The sequence below is a fragment of the Amphichorda felina genome, assembly GCF_050947745.1.
Source record: "Amphichorda felina strain 45539 chromosome Unknown scaffold_4, whole genome shotgun sequence".
NCBI classification, from domain to species: Eukaryota; Fungi; Ascomycota; class Sordariomycetes; order Hypocreales; family Bionectriaceae; genus Amphichorda; species Amphichorda felina.
This window is the reverse complement of record NW_028145046.1, coordinates 2,542,240-2,556,214: the sequence shown is the minus strand read 5'-3', so window position 1 is coordinate 2,556,214 and position 13,975 is coordinate 2,542,240. Positions and strand designations below refer to the sequence as shown.

At 53.4% G+C, this 13,975-nt stretch overlaps 5 protein-coding genes across 5 annotated transcripts; 2 read left to right on the top strand and 3 right to left on the bottom strand.

Annotated features, from left to right (window-relative positions):
- On the top strand, positions 1–2,795 carry MCM3 (MCM DNA helicase complex subunit MCM3; the record flags this gene model as incomplete). Its single annotated transcript, XM_083194024.1, has 3 exons — positions 1–51; positions 108–2,707; positions 2,762–2,795. The coding sequence occupies 3 exons, from the start codon at positions 1–3 to the stop codon at positions 2,793–2,795; spliced, it is 2,685 nt and encodes an 894-aa protein (XP_083050972.1).
- A 270-nt stretch (positions 2,796–3,065) lies between these two features.
- On the bottom strand, positions 3,066–4,582 carry ACO1O0_004584 (Ribokinase-like protein; the record flags this gene model as incomplete). The annotated part of the gene is made up of 2 exons (XM_083194023.1): positions 3,066–4,009; positions 4,330–4,582. The coding sequence occupies 2 exons, from the start codon at positions 4,580–4,582 to the stop codon at positions 3,066–3,068; spliced, it is 1,197 nt and encodes a 398-aa protein (XP_083050971.1).
- A 1,346-nt stretch (positions 4,583–5,928) lies between these two features.
- SRV2 (adenylate cyclase-binding protein) lies at positions 5,929–7,832 on the top strand (the record flags this gene model as incomplete). Its single annotated transcript, XM_083194022.1, has 5 exons — positions 5,929–5,975; positions 6,046–6,328; positions 6,393–6,700; positions 6,775–7,294; positions 7,389–7,832. The coding sequence occupies 5 exons, from the start codon at positions 5,929–5,931 to the stop codon at positions 7,830–7,832; spliced, it is 1,602 nt and encodes a 533-aa protein (XP_083050970.1).
- A 528-nt stretch (positions 7,833–8,360) lies between these two features.
- Positions 8,361–10,434, bottom strand: CAT2 (carnitine O-acetyltransferase CAT2; the record flags this gene model as incomplete). Its single annotated transcript, XM_083194021.1, has 3 exons — positions 8,361–8,487; positions 8,578–10,289; positions 10,363–10,434. The coding sequence occupies 3 exons, from the start codon at positions 10,432–10,434 to the stop codon at positions 8,361–8,363; spliced, it is 1,911 nt and encodes a 636-aa protein (XP_083050969.1).
- Positions 10,435–11,430: 996 nt separating this feature from the next.
- Positions 11,431–13,639, bottom strand: ssr2 (SWIRM domain-containing protein; the record flags this gene model as incomplete). Its single annotated transcript, XM_083194020.1, has 3 exons — positions 11,431–12,846; positions 12,962–13,452; positions 13,525–13,639. 3 exons carry the CDS (start codon positions 13,637–13,639, stop codon positions 11,431–11,433), a joined length of 2,022 nt encoding a protein of 673 aa, XP_083050968.1.
- Positions 13,640–13,975: the final 336 nt, after the last annotated feature.

Here is a 13,975-nt window from a genome sequence, read left to right as displayed (position 1 = left end):
ATGAAGGCGTGCGTGATCGCATTCGCCAAGCTGAAGAGTTTCTCGATCCGAGTAGGTAGCGCCTGCCTCCTCTCCTTGACCTATGCTAATGCTTTGTCAAACCAGAGGACTCTCACGCCCAAAATTACAGATCAGCGATCATTTTGATGCTCCAGAAAAACCAGCGTCGCCTGACTGTCAACCTCGACCATGTACGGAACCACAATTCCGATCTCGCCCAAGGAATTCTCCAGGAGCCTTTTGACTACACTGTGGCATTCAACCATGCATTGAAAAAGATCGTGGAGACTATTCCACAAGCCCGCCCCGACCAAACAGCACGGGATACTATCTACTACTGCGCATGGGCGGGAAGCTTTGGTCTTAATGCCTGTAATCCACGCACCCTGTCATCTCAGCATCTCAACTATATGGTCTCCATCGAGGGGATTGTTACCCGTTGCTCCCTGATCCGCCCAAAGGTAGTTAGAAGTGTCCACTACAACGAGGCGAAAGACAAATTTCACTTTCGCGAGTACCAAGACCAGACTATGACCAACGGAGTCACGACATCCAGCGTCTACCCACGAGAAGATGACAACGGGAACCCTTTAACAACGGAGTACGGATTTTGCACCTACCGTGATCATCAGAGCATCTCTATTCAGGAGATGCCGGAGCGTGCACCGGCTGGCCAGCTACCCCGTGGCGTGGATGTCATTCTTGACGACGATCTTGTCGACCGGGTCAAGCCCGGTGACAGGGTGCAGCTTGTTGGAATATATCGCACTCTCGGCAACAGAAACACGAACCACAACAGTGCTTTGTTCAAGACGGTTATTCTGGCCAACAATGTGGTCCTTCTTTCGTCCAAATCTGGCGGCGGAATCGCAACCGCCACGATCACAGACGGGGACATACGCAACATCAACAAAATTGCGAAGAAGAAGAACCTTCTTGATCTGCTATCACAGTCTCTGGCGCCTAGTATCTACGGACATGATTACATTAAGAAGGCTATTCTACTAATGCTTTTGGGTGGCATGGAGAAGAACCTAGAAAATGGTACTCATTTGCGAGGCGACATTAACATTCTCATGGTTGGCGACCCATCAACAGCCAAGTCCCAGCTACTCCGTTTCGTCCTCAACACAGCACCACTGGCCATCGCAACCACTGGACGTGGCTCCTCTGGCGTTGGCCTGACTGCTGCCGTTACATCGGACAAAGAGACGGGAGAGCGCCGCCTTGAGGCGGGTGCTATGGTCATGGCAGACCGTGGTATAGTTTGCATTGACGAGTTTGATAAGATGTCTGATGTGGACAGAGTAGCTATCCATGAGGTTATGGAGCAGCAAACTGTCACTATCGCCAAGGCGGGCATTCACACCTCCCTGAACGCTAGGTGTAGCGTTGTTGCGGCCGCGAATCCTGTATCCGGCCAGTACAACCCCCGCAAGGATCCTCACAAGAACATTGCACTTCCTGATTCCCTTCTTTCTCGTTTTGACTTACTCTTTGTCGTTACGGATGACGTCGAAGACACACGAGACCGCCAGATTTCAGAACACGTCTTGCGAATGCATCGTTATCGAGAACCTGGCACAGAGGAGGGAGCTCCTGTCCGGGAGCAAACATCGCAGTCTCTTGGTGTTTCTGCAAACGCCCAGAGTGAAACTCAACAGACGACGGAGGTATACGCGAAGTTTGATCCCTTGCTTCACGCCGGGGTAACCTTCAAGTCCGGCCGTGGTTTAAATCGCAAGTCAGAGCTTCTGACTATACCATTCATGAAGAAGTATATCCAGTACGCGAAGACACGTATTCGACCTGTTTTGACACAGGATGCGTCGGAGAGAATCGCTGAGATTTACGTTGGTCTGCGCAATGACGAGATGGAGGGAAATCAGAGGCGGACGAGCCCTTTGACGGTGCGTACGTTAGAAACACTCATCCGTTTGGCTACAGCGCACGCAAAGTCACGCCTGTCCAACAGGGTGGAAGAGCGGGATGCGCTTGCGGCCGAAGGTATTCTGCGATTTGCGCTCTTCAAAGAAGTAGTTGAAGACCAGTCTCGCAAGAAGCGGAGGAGGACCGAGGCCCCAGAATTTGCTTCATCAAGCGAAGAAAGCTCTGACGAAGACGATGGTGACAACAATGAATCTCACACTGACCAAACATATCGCGGAAATCGGGCAAATCGTACAGCGTCTCGCTCGACCCGTGCTGGTACTCGTTCACAAGCGGACCCTGTTTCCTCTCAAAGGACAAATGGAGTAGGTCATTTGACCCCGGCCAATGATGGGGATGATGAAAGCGGTGACAATGAGAGCCCAGCCTTAATGATACCTCGCCGCTCGACTCGCGGTGGAAGGTCTGCGAATACTGACTCTCAGTCACAAACATCGTTTGCATCCTCAATACCAGCTTCCCACCTGCCATCGCAAACGCAGGAGAGGACGCAGGAGAGGACGCAGGAGGACGAACTCGCTAGTAGTGCTGCTGATCTCGCCATCGATGATGGCCCTATCGCCCCGCAACGGGTGGCTACATTCAGGACAGCATTGGGCCAGCTCATGAACACCGAATTGTTTGAGGATGACTCAGCTCACTTAGATGCTGTTCTTGATGCTGTGAATGAAAAGGTTGGGAGTCGCGATGGAGAAAAGTTTGCCAAGCAGGAAGCCATCAAAGCTTTAAAGAAGCTGGAGGAGGCAAATCACATAATGTAAGTTGCACCCGAGAACTCTGCATTCTGACATGCTAACAATACTGATATCAGGTTCGCGGACGGAGAGTTTGTATACAAGATCTGAAAATGAAGCGGGCGGAATATCTTGGAGGATTATGGTGGAGGCTCTGACGGCATCAAGGATCGGATCTAAGGTTTAATGATTGTGTGTGCAAAGGGTCACAGGGTGGTGTCTGGTTATTCATGGGATTGCCGAATTATGTCGATTGGCTTGCGGCTGGCTATGGTGATTTAGTAGGGAAACGATTTGTGGTTTAATCTGTCAAACGAGAGAGCATGCCCAAACTGTCAAGATGTACAGCACCGGGGTCTCTGGAGCTAAAGAGACTAGTCCTCATATTCGGGCCTGGAATTCCCGCAGTCGTTCATCAACCCTCTGGTCGTTCCATTTCTCACCACCCTCATCATGTCTCTCTAAGACAGGCATGCCAACCTGCTCGATGGCGAAGCTGGCGGCAACAGAACCCCACATAGCAGCCTCTTCAAGACCGTGGCCTCTGGATAAAGCAACGGCAAACCCACCAAGAAAGGTATTGCCGCCGCCGGTTGGATCAATGACCTTGGACGCGTCTTGATGATACGCAGGAATCCACCGTTCAATGCCCGGATCTACCTCGATTTCCTCTCGGGCGATGAGACCGTCCTCATCCTGGAGGAGTCCGGCAAAGAGAGCCTCCATGTCGGTATCGGGCTGCAGACCACCTCGAGCGTAGTGTTTTTTTCGGCGCTTTGTGTTAGAACCTTGATCACGCTGGCGTTTCCTCCCTCCGTTTTTGGCGAGATAGCATCCTTTTTCACCAACGCGGACGACAAGAGAGAAGGATTGCAGCGGCATGCTCGCTAGAAGCTGCTCACAAGCACGTTCGACAGCGACAGTTGATATTTCTCCTGTTTCGGGATCGAGGCCATCGTCGCCCATGAAACCTGCTAGTTCGGAATGGTTCGGGCTACACACGTCGATCACAGGTAGAGTGTTTGTGCAGTTGAGGAGCTCGTCCGGTGTGCACAAGTCAGGGACTGGTTCCCATATGAATATAGGCCTGGAATATGTCTCGGGTGCAGCTTCCTTGCGGCGAGCGGTGATGTCTGCCACGAGTTCTTGACAACGGAGTGGCGAACATATGAGGTGAATAGACCGGGCTCGGAGCAATTCGGGCGAGAGGTCGTCGGCGGTAAGACGCTTCTTCGGGGTTATATATTTGAAAGCTCTTTTCTCCGCGGCACCCTCGTAGCCGTTCCAGCCCCTTGTTGTGAGTCGATGAGGGTCATCGCGGAAAACTACAGATGTTCCCCAGCTGTGAATAAGGGTGGAGAGTGAGGAAGGGAAGTCAGACCCCCTATCGACAATCCAACCAACCGTAGATGACGCTGGAGGCGGCGAGAACAGCCGGGCTCCCAGGGCGGAGTATGATCCTGCTCCTCCGAGGATATCTTTTGCGGGTGGTATTGGGGGCATAAAGTCAATGTCGTCTTTTATAAGACACGCACACAACAACAGTTAGCCTGGTTGCCAACTTGACGTTCACGGCGGGGAAACCTGCGTTGTTGCCAAAGAGACCTTTGTACCAGTGGGAGAAGGGGGGAATTTGGCGGCTCACCGATAATAAACATGCCGAGTGTGACGAAATCAATGCGGGTGGTAGCCTGGTCTTGATTCTGGAGATAGTAGTCCAGTTCTGCGCTCGGGTTCTCAAAATGCGCTGTTTTTGCAGTTTGAGATACACTCTGGTCTTCATTTTTGGTCTCACCGGCCTCTCGCCCTGGAGCCTGAGTGCCATCCTGCTCATGGGGTTGGGCTATCTCCTTTCCCTCGCTTGGTGACGTGGGATCCTGGCGCTGATCGCCGTCCATGCTGGAAGCGTGACTGTTGACACTGACGAGAGGTAAAGTGCTGGTCGCATCGGCTGATAACGCGCTCGTATATGTAGAGACTGCCTCCCGGATTGGGTCTCTCGGTGCACGCCAGTTTGCAAACTCCTGGTGTTCAAACGAATGGGAGCAGACGTTATCGCCGTTATCGTTAGTGACGACTCCTAGGTTGTAAAGTTGTGGGCTTTGCGGTTGTGGTCTCGATGGTTCAATAAGTAGACACCACAACGGCTATTTAAAATTTATAAAAAAAATATATGCTGGTAACAGCGAGACATTATATGGTCCGGAGAGAGAGAGACTTGGGGGATAACGAGACAGGTGTCCGCTGGATGGCTTAGGCCCACGATAATAAGGCGCCGGTAGTAGCGAGTGAAAAAATGGCCTGACTGGCCTGACGATGTGAAAAAGGGGAGCTGGGAGGAATAGAGCAAACAAACACACACGTAAGCACACATGTAGGCTCAAGAGGTGCTTGACCTGGGCTACATCCCGCTGCCCGACACAAAAGATGTGAGGTTGAGTCACGTTGGGCACACGGGAATGCACTCATTACCACGAGTAGGTAAGGTTGGGCTGCTGCACCAATAGGGCTGGCACCTGCTTTCCAATTGAGAGTCTGAAGGTCTACGACGTAGTTAGCTGGAGCGGGACGTTTGGACCGCCAGGACTCACGGGAGGAAATCCACTTCACCCATCTCTGTTATGGAATGCAGTAAGCAAATTAATACCCCAAGTGCCTTGACACCTCACCCAAGATAAGGTACTACAGAGTACTATCCGTACGTACGGAGTACTTAGGTACTGAGACGAGAGCATGGATGTACCTGGACCTTTGGTAGCACTCTATACTCTGGCTCCAGGTGTGGCTGAGCTGGATGGAGGTGTGGAACTGGGGCGTCCAGGGGCCTGAGTCTGGCATTCCAATTGGACGGAGTAAGGTACCTTGGCTCTTGAGCTGTCATCTCTAACTCCTGGCTTGAAGACATCTTGTCCAACTTCGACTTGTCGTTGACCAACTACGTACCTAGTAGTAGCCTCTTTTTGTTGCCTCGTCTGGCCTTTAGGACCGCCCAATAGTTTACCTGTCTGAGCGCCAGTGCCTGGAGTTTTACCGGCCACCGAGCCCGACGTCACCTATTCCACAGCAAGCCTTTGTCTCGCATTCCTACCATTCGACGGTCCGGCCAGTCCTTTTGTTACCACCAGAGTCCCTTTGCGCCTTTGAAGCGTAATAGATCTCCGGCAGATTGGTCTTGCTCCATCCCTCCTCATTAGAAGTCTACCGATCCTCTTGCTGTGCCGTTGGCTTCCCTGATCAGCCCACCATGGCGGCCCCGAACAACATGCACAACCTCACGACGCTCATAAAGCGGTATGTCCTCTGCATTGACTTCTGCCTTTATATTGTCTGGCTTCTGCTTACACCTTGCCCTGTATCGCAGTCTTGAGGCCGCAACATCGCGGCTCGAGGACATTGCGACGTCCACTGAGCTCCCTAAGGATACCACCCCTTCTATGAACAAGTCAGCCTCGTCCCCAGCCGACGCCTCAGCTACCTCGACATCCCCTCCGCCACCGGCTCTGGGCTCTATCTCTGCCTCTATAGCGAAGCCTTCCGCCGAATCTCTTCCTGAATCCGTCCAGGACTTTGACATTTTCCTCAACTCGACCGTGGACAAGTATATCAAGCTCAGCGATGAGATTGGCGGACTTGTGGCCAAACAGGTTCGTGATACGGTGAATGTGATCCGCATGAGCTACCTTCTAACCATTTGTCATCGTATTGCAGGCTGCAGATGTCTGGAAAGGGTTTCAGGAGCAGCGTAAGCTATTGCTTGTTGCTAGCAAAGCTAAGAAACCCGACATGACCGACCTCCAATCTCTCTTCCAGCCCATCAACGATGCTGTTATGTCTGTCATGGAGATTAAGGATGCTAACCGTGGTGACGCGCTCTCGAATCACCTTAGCGCTGTCGCCGATGGTATCATGGTTCTAGGATGGGTCTCTTTTGAGAACCGACCTTCCAAGCATGTCGATGAATCCCTCGGATCTGCTCAATTTTTTGGCAACAAGGTTCTGAAGGAGTACAGGGAAAAGTACGAGGTTTTTTTTTTTGCCGTGTATTGGCTTCTATTGCGATGTGATTTGCTAATCTGTTTGTGTTTTTTAGAGACCCGAAACACGTCGAGTGGATCCAGTCTTTCTACGCGATCTTCCGGGACCTGTCTGAGCTCTTGAAGCAACAGTTTCCCAGTGGACTTCGTTGGAACCCCAAGGGCGATTTAGCCCTGGACGTGGCTAAGTCGATTGGCTCCTCACAAAGCAACCCTGCCGCTGCTGTTCCCTCAGCCGGAGGCCCGCCGCCGCCTCCGCCGCCGCCGCCGCCTGGACCCCCTCCTGTTCTAGATATCAAGACTGAGCCAGCACCAGCCGCGCCATCTTCATCTTCTGGGTTTGGGGCCGTGTTCTCTGAGCTGAACAAAGGCGAGGCTGTGACTAAGGGACTTCGTAAAGTCGACAAATCGCAAATGACACACAAGAACCCCTCACTTCGTGCAAGTTCTACAGTAGCAGATGGTAGCGCTACCGCACGAGCTAAGAGCCCGGCGCCGGGGAAAAAGCCCAAGCCAGAGAGCATGCGAGTGAAGAAACCAGCCAAAAAGGAACTGGAGGGCAACAAATGGACGGTGGTACGTCACTGAGGGGTTTCCTTTCCTTTCTTCTTCTTTTTTTTTCTTTCTTAAAAAAAAAAGGTTGAATCTTCCGGCTGACATTCAACAATAGGAGAATTACGAAAAGGAACCTCAGCCGGTAGAGATTGAGGCATCGCTGGCACACTCGGTTCTCATCAGTAGGTGCAATAACACAACCATCGTTGTGAAGGGTAAGGCGAATCAGGTGACGGTTGAGAACTCCAGCCGCCTGTCGCTTGTTGTCGATACGCTGGTTTCCACTGTCGACGTTGTCAAGGCACCGAACTTTGCGCTACAGGTCATGGGCACAATTCCTACCGTAATGCTGGACCAGGTGGATGGCGGGCAGATTTATCTGAGCAAGGAGAGCATCACCACTCAGATTTTTACAAGCAAGTCGGCTGGTATCAACCTCAATGTCATCTCAGGGCCAGATGACGATTACAAAGAGGTCCCACTGCCATCGCAGATTTGCTCGTATTATGATGAGGCCAAGGGCGACTTGGTAAATGAGATTGTCGCCCACGCCGGTTGAGTACTTCGTCGTCTGTTGCGGGTGGACATTAGCCTCATCCGAGCGCAGAAATCGAATCGGAGCTGGGATAGAAAAGAGCGGGAGGTTCAGTTGAGATGATGTAGTCATGTACTCTACCATGTAAGAATATGTTCTCCATGCTTAGTACATCTAGATAGGATATATACGACCAGCCTAGTTGTGGCAACGGGCTGATCTAGACTAAGTTATAGTTGGACAAGAGGACATAGCAATGCTGATTGCGTCGAGTTCCCTGGATGGGAACTCTCCAATGTCTAGCTATTTAATATGAAAACTTGCTAGTAAAATCACATCCTTCCATGTCAGCGGAGCTGCTTGCGAATGAACCTACAAACCCCGACAGGTGTCGTTTCACACTACCATGTAGTACCTATATGGGTTGAGAAATACCCCCTCGCTCGACTGCTAAGAAGTCTAACATCGGGCCCCAATGACCTGCATCTAGATGTACAAACTACCGGCCCCCCCCTCTTCTCTCTCTAGATCATAACGACAAACACCTACCGTCTACAGCTTGGACTTGAGAGCTTCGATAGTGGGCATAAGAAGATCCCTCATCTCGCCAGCGGCTTCGTTCAGGTAGTAGCTCATCCGGTCGCTCCCCAATCCCTTGGACACGACGTTGAAGTTGATGCTGTGGTGAGATGTTAGTATTGGGCAAGTAAATCTCACCTCGGGCTCCAGAAAAAGGGGCCACAAGGTCACTGGAGTGTGTATTTCATACCTGTTCTCATTGATCATGTATGCGATACCGAAGCCACCGTCAATGACTTGGCTCCAGCCGTAGCCGTTGAAGAACTCGGAGCTAAGTTGGGATGTAGACAGATACCATGAACTCGAGTAGCCATAGGCCGGGTCCTGGTAGATGGCAGGAACCTCTTGACCTGGCTCAATGAGTTTCTTCAGGCCGAAAAGGTGCCTGTCGACACCCTTGCCGTCTGAGGCTGCGCTGATGTACTCAATGTGAGCGTTGACAGCCTTACGGAAGAGGTCCACCCTGGTCTTGTCTTCAGCTGAGGCGTCGGCCATGGACTTGCACCAGGCTGTGGACTCATCCGAAACAGTACGGCACGTCTCAGTGCGGCCAAGCTGGAATCTCCGAGTCGCCGCAGACTCGTAGGTCGGACGGTTCTTGCCGTACATCTTGAAGTAGGCCAGCTGAATGATCATCTGGACATAAGCATCAGGAGAGCACTTAAACTTCTTGATGAGGCCCTTGCCGTAGCCCTGGTAGGCCTGAACAGCGAGTTGGTGTTGGGCGATGACGTCGTTGAAGTCCTTGGTGGCGCGGTCGATTTCGGTTTGGATCTCGGGGGTGATATCGAACCGCACGACCTGCGGGTCGGGGAGTTCAGAGCGGATGGAAGGGTCAGAAAAGTCGAGCTTGTTGCCGAAAATAAGATCGTTGACATAATCGTTCAGGCGGTGGGTGGGGGTGCCATCCATCATGGAGTGCTCACCCATGAAGCCAGAAGTACCGTTGTCGTTGACTATGAACTGCAGAGGCTTGTCGTACCAGCGGTTGGCCCCGTCTCCGTGCCAGTACTGGTGAGCGCGCTCCTCGAGAGTGACGGGAGAAGCGTCATCAAGGCAGACGACAAATGAGGCGGACTCAATGGCCTCGATGGCCGTTTTGTTCTTGGGACTGGCGTCGATGAGGATCTTGCGAGCATCGGCCCACACATCGCGGTTCTCTGAGGTCAGAGCGCCAACTGCGGGAACGCGCTCGGCCAACTCATATATACGCTGGAATTGCTTCTCAAGCTCTGAGGTGTTCAGCTGCTTCCCAGCAACCTCATAGGGGATCTTGAAGAACTGGTTCTTGCGGATGGCAATGATGTGCTTGTTGTCTTGGGGCGAGTACTTGATGGGGTAGTCCTTAGGGTGAGCAGCCACTCGACTGGCGTTGAACATCCACTGGTAGCTGTCCATACAGATGGGGAGCTTCTTCATATACTCGGGCTCGAGGGTGCCGGCATCGACTTGCTTCTTAAACTCGAGAACTGAAGTGGAGATGGCGGCCGCGCGCTTGGCAGGGTCGCGGCGCTTGCGGTCATCGCGGTGGGAGTAGAAGTAGCTGACGTAGGGAACAACAGGGTCACGGTAGGTAAGATAAGCGGCGTCGTTCCACCACTCGTAGATCCAATTCTTGGTCTTGGGATCCTCACGGAGAGCAACGAGCTTCTCCTGCAGGCGGGGGCCCGGGCCGCCGGGCTTGATGAAATCCTCCACAGCCTTTGTGCTTGCCTCGAACTCGGATTGCGACAGCAGGGGGTGCAGGGACTTCAGGTAGCGTTTAGCCGTCTCCTCGAGAGCTGGGACAGGCAGCTTGGGTAGCGAGTCCTGGAACCTCAGCATGGGGCCCTTGGACTTGTCTTCGGCGTAGCTGCCGGGGCCGGAGCTGCTGTGACGCTTGACGGGAGCCATGGCGAGGTGCTGTCCGGTAAACAGGCGTTAGTAAGAAATGGGATAGCCGTGGCTAGTGGATACTGGGCGGCGATGGACTTACCGTGGGCGTCCTGACTCTGTGCAAGGTGCTCGTGAATGCGCGGTGGGAGCGGGCGCGAGCAGGAGCAAACATGGCCGACGACCCAAGGGGCTGAGGAGAGGATTTATTATCGTCGTTCTAAAAAGAGATGATGGCAATCAAGGCCGAGGCTAGTCAGGTGTTTTGTACTCGTACCAGGAGCCGTCGGGGACTCGGAATTCACGCTGTGGGTGGTGGAACCGCACCGGCGCAACATCCAGTCCCTAGGAACCTCACAACCTCACATGCTCGGCTCGGTTGCGGCCGGCCGGCCAAATAGACGTCACTCATTGTTGTGGGTGGGTGCTGGTGGTCCCCCAAGACCCCCAAGGAGCCCCGTCAGCCGCGTTTCTCCAGACTACGAACCCCGTTTAGCTGGTGGGGCTCCTTTGGGCCGAGGTAAATGGAGGCGTCCCTGGGGGCGCTGCGGATACCGCTCCGTACTCATACGAGTACATGTACCTTGTCTGGCGCTGTGGAAGCGAGACTTTTGTGGTGCGTACCATGCATACGAGTACATGTTAATTTACATATCTCTACTCCGTACGCATTACCATTGCGAATGCACCGCAGCGTCTCAGTCCGTTGCGCCGGACGCTGACATTGCCATGCGCTCGCTGCTCCAACAAAGGGCAGGTTTCTCCGCACGCCTATAGAGTATTATGTATGTACTATCCGTCGTACTGGCACGGACGACGACTTGTTCTCATCAAGCTGCGAGTTTGCCGAGTACCTACTTCGAACGACTCGTGACAACTCGTGACAACAGGTAACACAACAGGTATTCCGTATTCACCAAGAACTCCTATGGTAGTACAAATAGACATCGCGCACGGCCCACTGTGAAAGAGACGAAAAAATTCCTAGGAGCCCATTCCCTTTCTCCTCTTGTCCCGCCAACAATACCTAATCACCACGCCAGAGAGCGTGGTTAAGCACACCCATTGACCCTACCCGTAGCCTTTCTCCCGATCCCGGCTGCCCCGTTGGCCATGCTGTCTGTTACAGCGTGTCCTTGAACGTGTCCATTGCATCAGAAAAGCTGAGCTCCTATGCCTCGTAGGTCTTAATCTGACCATCGCTGCTCGGCGGTTGCACGCCGTTTCCTTCAATGTGTGGCTGGAAGCTCAGACGCTCCCCATCGCTCATGGCCTCGTTGGCCATTCGCGCGCCTTGTTCGCCGCCGACAGCTGCCGCAGACTTGAGTCCCTCCTGAACGGTCCGAACCCGACGCTTGAACGCAAGCCTGTCAAGGAACAGTTGCTGCCTGCCCCGCTCTAGATCTCGGCGCTCTGCTCGTAGGATCGCCTCCATCTCATTGAAGTACTTGAGCTTCATTTCCAACTTCTGCAGGGTGACGTTGGCGGCAGCCGAGACTAGTCTAGTCATCTCTCGCTCCTCGTGTGATGCAAACCCTGCTGCACGGCCGCCCATGGAAGCCAACGGAATGGATGCCAGGCTTGTGGTCTTGGTCATCGTCGTCGTTGTTGTAGTAGTAGTTGTTGTTTCTTGGCGAACGTCGACGTCCATAGATTCACCCTGCTCTTTGTCTTTGCCATTTGCCTGCTCACCTTTCTCCAACTTCCCGCCTTCCAATTGCCTTCGCAAACTCCGCTTAAGCTCGTCAGCAGATTTGTTGGCTGCGGCCGCTGTGGCAGCAGGGTCTGCCAGGCTAGCTAGGAAGCCGACGACGGACATGACAGGGTTATCAACCTGGCTAAAAGGGAGCTGCCCTTGCTGGCTGCCGAGCATTGACAACCCGGTGGGCGCATGAATCGGGGCCTCGGAGTCGAGGTATTTTTCCTCAATGTCTAGCTGTAGAAACTGTAGCACACACTCTTCCCTCGTCCGGGTGCCCACGTGCTCTGCGATTTCGCTCCAGTCATCATCAAACCGCTCTAGGCCTTCAAGGAGGCGCAGGATCTCAGCATCGCTCCATGGGGCGTCCCTATCAAGGACAGATGAATAGCGTGGATTTTCCATCTTGGTGTACATTGAAGAAGTGTGATTTGCGGGTAGTCTTGCCTCATTAAAACAGTTGGGACAAAGATCATATTTCGTCTTCGAGGCGGGGTCCGTCTGAGTACTGTGGTAGTAGACTCGGGTGCAGTCAGCGCTGCACATATAGCAGTGCACTTTGGTAAGGGGAGTTTTGGTCGCATCCTCAGTCCCTGGCATCCCATTTGTCGTTGGTGTCTCGCCATTTGTCTTGTTCTCGGATTTGCTGATGGGGGTCCCTTTGGCATTGGCTTCGTAGATATTCCGCCCGATCTCGAGGTTAAGGTCTCCCTTGCTTGATGCTGTAGCGTTGGCCTTGTTGTCGGTGTCTTGGCTCTTCTTGCCCTCCAGGACAACAGGGTCGGCAGATGGCTGCCAAGGCTGCAGGCCACGAGGTGTATCGCAGATGATCTTGAAGTGCCCGGTAAACGGGGGCCCGACGTGGGACGGCCGTTGTTCTGCATCAACCTGTTGCCGGCTACGTTAGAAATGAAAGTCCCGTGTTGCATGCGGCGGACTGTACCTGGTAGTTGATCAAACCCCACTGCTCGAGGAAAGCATGTACCCTCATGATGGCACATACATCACCCGCCAGATTTCTGCGACAGGCCGTTACGGTAAGATATTCAACCGGGTTCAGACGATAAGTGTTGATCATAAAGTCTCGATAATCCTTGTAAACAGCGGGGGTCTTGCTCCTGTTCCGGTTGTTGAAGAACTCGGCCATAGCCTTGCGTTCAATGTCATGGATGGCATTCATATCGAACCATGTGCTGTAGCTGGGTAGAACAATGGCATGGGTTTGAGAGATAAGATGTTCTCTGGCGGCAGACTCGACAGTCTCCTTTGACTTGGCGCCCTGGCCATCTGTTGCGTTTGCATCGTCGACAGCCGTGGCTTCGTCTTTCGACTCGCCGGGTGCGTCGCCCATGTCCTCGTCCCCACGTGTCGTGGTCTCGGGCTGAGGCGCGTCAGGAGCGTCTAATGGGTTGTCGGACACAGCCCCCGGCGCAGGGGTGGTGCTGTCTTGTTTGATGTTGGCGTCATTCGCGATGCTTTCCGACATTTGCACATCTACAAGTGGCGCATAGGTTAGCTGGTTTATGATAGGAGGGGAGGCTATCCTAGGGGTAACTGGATGAGTACCTTCACTGTCGCCTGCGTTCGCTGAGTCTGGCTGCAGAGGGGGCTGCGCGAGTATGGGGTTGTCGCCAGGCGACGCTCCATTCCCTGGGGAGCCGTAGGTCGCGGAGTCCTCCATTGCACTCGGTAAATTGCAAGGCGACCACCGCCGCGACTGGTAAACTAGTAAATCGAACGACGAGGGAGATATCGGTGGCGCGTCGTGGTGATGCAAACCCAGATCGGGGCGCGTATGGATTTCTTTGTGCGAGCTAGGTCGATGAATTGATTGAATTGCGTTCAGGGGTCGATGGGGGTTGATGTCGCCAGCACCTGAGGTCGCGATGCCGATAGAGGCAGTGATGCGATCGATGGGTCGCGTTTGGAGAAATTTTGGCGCGACAGCATCTGGGAGCCTGATTGCACGTCTCGTTCCCGTCCGCTCCACAGGGATTGTCAGCGCGATTTCATGGTT